Source organism: Crocuta crocuta, unplaced genomic scaffold (genome assembly GCF_008692635.1).
Source record: "Crocuta crocuta isolate KB4526 unplaced genomic scaffold, BGI_CrCroc_1.0 scaffold1133, whole genome shotgun sequence".
Classification (NCBI taxonomy): domain Eukaryota; kingdom Metazoa; phylum Chordata; class Mammalia; order Carnivora; family Hyaenidae; genus Crocuta; species Crocuta crocuta.
Genome location: NW_027530366.1, coordinates 979,263 through 984,009, shown reverse-complemented (window position 1 = coordinate 984,009; position 4,747 = coordinate 979,263). Strand labels below are relative to the sequence as shown.

General features: G+C 41.2%; 1 protein-coding gene across 4 annotated transcripts in view; it reads right to left on the bottom strand.

Annotated features, from left to right (window-relative positions):
• The window catches only part of SLC25A14 (solute carrier family 25 member 14), a 49,946-nt gene that overhangs the window by 24,814 nt on the left and 20,385 nt on the right, over positions 1 to 4,747 (bottom strand). For 2 of the 4 annotated variants that reach the window (XM_077766145.1, XM_077766144.1), the window contains exon 2: positions 4,197 to 4,353. In XM_077766145.1, coding sequence (XP_077622271.1) covers positions 4,197 to 4,331 — 135 coding nt within the window. In that variant the 5' untranslated portion in view covers positions 4,332 to 4,353. Of the gene's footprint in view, positions 1 to 3,819; positions 3,984 to 4,196; positions 4,354 to 4,747 lie in introns of those variants that run through there. The other 2 variants (XM_077766148.1, XM_077766146.1) reach the window with 2 other exon arrangements.

The following is a 4,747-nucleotide window of genomic DNA, read 5'->3' as shown; positions in this document are numbered from 1 at the left end:
TACAGTTCTATGTATCGCCTACTAAATCCTGGTCCAGCTGCAAGTAATCTTTTAAGATAGACTCTCAGAATTCTTTTAAATATTCCTTTTCCAGAACTTCACAGTATATATACTATTGAATTTCGAAAACATCGTCCAATGTTTTATGGTCAGGAATAAAGACTCTGAAGTCGGACTACTTAGCTTCAAATCCCGACACTACCACTTACTAGCTCTATGACCAAGTTACTTAACCACTCTATGCCTAGGTTTTCTGAACTGTAAAATGGGGTAATAATAAATCCTGTATTAGAGGGTTGTTGTGAAAATTAAATAATATATGTAAAATACCTGAAAAAGTGCCCAGCACCAGTACAACTATTTTTTTTTTTAAGTTTATTATTGCATGCTCTTCACACTGAGCCAGCCAGGCACCCTCTGGTTCAACTACTGGCTATGGTCATTATTACATTTTGTAAAGTACTCAAATTTACATTTTAACAGATATTACTTGCTGCCCACCTCCCCCACAGCCCAATCTGAGGTTAGCACCACTGAGTCAGTCTCTTTTTAGAGGAGACAAGGTTTTACTTTATTTCCCCAGAAGGAAATCTCTGTAACTAAGCAAAAATGAACAATTTCCCAAAAGAGAATAGCAAACATGCAGACAAATGTTTTAGAGGCCACAAAAATAATTATGGAAACTTCCTTTCAAGCTTAGTGTGATCAGCCAGTCCATCTGATATACAGAATCTGGAACAGATAGCTCTTTTGGAGGAAAGTTATTGAAAGGAATTCTGAGAAGCAAAGTAGGAATAGGCACTTCCAATACCAGCTACAGTGTGAAATGAGTCTTGAGTACTAAATATTATTTTCAGTTATGCCCACATTTTATTACAATTAACAGTAATACATGACACATACGGCGAGAGGGTAAGCATGGAAAAGCAAGGACCATGACATATCCCCTCTCTTAGTTTGGTCAATGGAGAGGGCATTTTCCCCCCAAAATTTAGAGATTTCCCAAAACAGTCAAGCATTTTAAATGGCTGCTATGCTTCTCTCCAACGATTTCAACTTCTTTCAACTCATCTCATTACACAGAAAGCCTCTATCAGAACTTTATTACCTACTACCCAGACTTTTAATAAGGAAGATCGGCTCAGGGAACAGTAATAATAAATCAATTAATGGCAGGGAGCAGAGCCATAGCAGGGAATGGAATCTCAAGTTAGCCAGCCCAGTGGTTTCTTAATGAAGTGTTCACAATTCTGATGTGAAATGAAGAAAATAAGGGCACCTAGTGCCTTTTTCTTCAGCCGAATGTATTTAACTTAAAGGACTATCTATTAGGAAGTTACTTTCTTCCTACTCCTGGAGCATTTTTTAAAACCACCTTTCTTGTATGAAATATAGTTGGCAGTTGACTTTGTTTAATGGCTTTCTTAGCAACATAAGACTGGCTACCTTAATTTATGCCTCTTCCCAACACTTTCATTTAAATATTATTGCTCCATGAAATTCAAAATTCTGGGGACCACTAGCCAAATTCGACACTGCCACCTCCCCAGCCCCATCTAACAGTAAAATCCCTTTACCTCCACAAATGCTAGGAAATAATCTTGTTAGAAAAAAGTCCTTTATCATCTTTATTTAGGTCTGAGTTTAAAACTTCTATCCTCATACTGAGCCAAAAGTACGCCTTCTTATAGTTTTCTCCCATTTGGGGAGGTAATATTAAACGAATGTATTCTTTTTCCCTACAGGGTCCTTCAAGTATTTAAAGACAGCTATCATGCTCTCCTACATCTTATCTTTCTCAGGGTAAACACCCACAATAATTTTCATCACTCATTATACTATACTTCAATTACTACAGCTGAAAACTGCAGTCGCTTTTGTTGGGGGTACTATCACACTACTGAATCATTAAAATGTCACCTTAAAATCTTTAATTCTTTTATGTGAGGCTGTATATACGCGTGCATGTCATGTCATACCTATTCCACAGCTGTGCAATGTTTTTTGAACCTTCATTTACCCCCTTCTATATCTTAATTTCAGGCCCACAGGATGAGGTTTATCTTCCAGTGGCTTCATGTTATTTTCTCTATTAACTAGCTACAATCCCTAAAGGCAAACACCATGTCTCACAGTACTTTTCATAACCCTTAGAATATCTTGCACAGAACTGGATACACATTAAATACTTGATTGGTTCCAGTGTAATGTCCCTTATCTATGTACACGTAAAAGATTATGTGAGAACTTAGAAAGTTAACTTGCTGGACCAGAACAATGCTACACTCTGTAAACAACATTTTATTTTTGTTAATCCTCAGAGGTTCTCTGCCTAATTCTCTTCTGTTGCTTTTGTTGCAGAGAACTGCTTGTGTAAAAGACCCCAAGCACACTAAAAATGATTTTTACTTGTGGGGGCTATCCCCAGATATGGGTTAAAGGAAACAAGTCACATCTGAGTTAAAACAGAAACCTTAAATATTCATCACATAAAGAAGCCAATGAAAATGTCTTTAAAATACAAACATGTATTCTGAAGTCTAAGAAAAATCTGATAGCCTAAAGAGTGGGAAGAAAGTCCTAGAATACAAATTACATAGCCCTATGCTACTCCAAAGATCTGCTTTTCTCGCTTTCTCCTTTTAAAAAGAGTAGACATTACAGATACTCAGACTTGGGAGGTATTAATAGAGAATGAAGCAAATATTTATTGAAAGCATACAAAATGCCCAAACCTGCAACATGCTATGAGTAGAAACCTCATGTTAAGGAAAAAAGAAAAAACAGAATACATGCTCTAACATCAGGACGGTATTCATCATTCAATCTATCTTTCCTAGATAATCAAGGAAATTGGAATTGGGATAAAGTTGTATGAAATACTGTACTTGCCTTTCAAGAGCTTACAGTCTGGTGGAAGAAACCAAAGTTGCTCATTAGAGAAAACTTAAGTATTAAATTATATGGTACAAATCGTGAAAAGCAAGAACATGGTAAAGGAGACAATCAGCATGGGCCTGATACTTTGAAAGGCTTGTGGCAGTGAGAGAACATAAAATGGGCCTTGACAAAGTGCAAGTAGAATGAGGATAGGTCTAGGTTAAGGGAGGGGTGAAGGAGGAAAAGAGGATGAACAGAGAAACAAATGCAGGGGGGCAGGGGAGGAAGCACAGCATGCGGAGGCAGGCTTCAGTATATAGCTTGTTTTGAGGAGGAAAAGTGCAACCTAACCTGAACAGAGAATTCTCTTAACAGATTGAAACAATTATCAGACAAGAAGCATGATAAGGAAAAGGTTAGTCTGAAAGGCTTGAAACCAAAATGTGTGTGGGATACTGTAAGGTTTTGAACAGGGAAGGGACTTCGGGAAATCCACCACATTTTAGTTAGCCTACTTGGGCTGCAGCAAGCAGTGTATTACAAATGGGAGAAGCCAGGAAACTAGCTTAGGATGCTGTGAGGCAAAGCTGACGAGAAGCAAATCTGACAATGAGGTTAGAGACAAACTTCTAAAATGGAGACAAAGGAACTTGATGATGTAGGGAATGAAGACAAGAGTTCACAATGACTCTAAGCATCCCTAGCCTGGAAAAATCAAGGAAACACTGACAGCAAACTACAAACGTCCCTGCTGTTTGTTACCTTATCTGAGAAACTAATTCATGTTGAGAATGGCTGTCATCCCAATTAGTTAGCTGAACTGCATTTTAACAGATGCCTTCAATGCCTTGACCTCAAGGAATGGCAGGGGGTAGAAACTGACAGGGAGCATCTTTTAACAGCATCCCTCACACTAACACAATGGAGGTGTTTGCTTACTCCGCTTACAATCACGGCCGCCGTTGCAAACTTCACCCTTAGAAAAATTAGGATTATTCCAGGAAAGATACCCATTCACCCTCTGGGTAGCAGGATCTTGCCAGTTCCTCAGCTGTCAGAGCGAGTTCGTGGAGAGAAGGGAGGCGCCTGAAGAAGGCGGCCTCCCAAGGGGGTCGAGGAAGCAGGGTTCAATCGAAGAAGTAAAACCACCGATGCCAGAAGAGTGAAAGACAGGGAAGGGACTCAGCTGAGGGGAGAGAGAGATCAAAGGACCGTTAAGCCCCTCCCAGGCCGGGAACCAGGCCAGCCCGGCCCCGCGCGGCCTGGCGCGGCCCAGCCCCGCTCCCCAGCCTGGATGTCCAGGAGCTCCCCCTCACCTGCTCAGGCTCATCGGACGACTGGGAAGCCGAGGCTCCCACAATCGGAAGCGGCACCGCAACGCCAACCCGGAAGCATTGAAACCAACGGAAGTAACCAAGTAGTTGCCTCGGCAACGGTGGTGGCTCCGGCATTCCAACACCGCCTCCTCAAAGCCTAGAAAAGAAGGTGCAAAATGAGAGGCGGGAACTACAGGGATCTAAACAGGGAAGTTGAGCAGGCTGCGGGTGCAAAGGCCCAGAAAGGGCAACCTGACTTTCGGGCGGTATAGGGAGAAGAACGAAGGCGTGACAATTTGACAGCTTCTGCAGTTCACGGGCTCGCCAGNCTGGAACCTGTTTCAGATTCTGTGTCTCCCTCTCTCTCTCTCTGACCCTACCCTGCTCGCTCGCTCTCTTTTTCTTTCAGAAATAAATAAAACATTAAAATTTTTTTAAGGCTTTTGTTTTTATTTTTTTAAATGCTTTATTTATTTCTAGGAGAGAGAGAGACAGCGTGAGCAGGGGAGGGTCAGCGAGAGAGAGGGAGTCACAGACTGAAACAGGCTCCA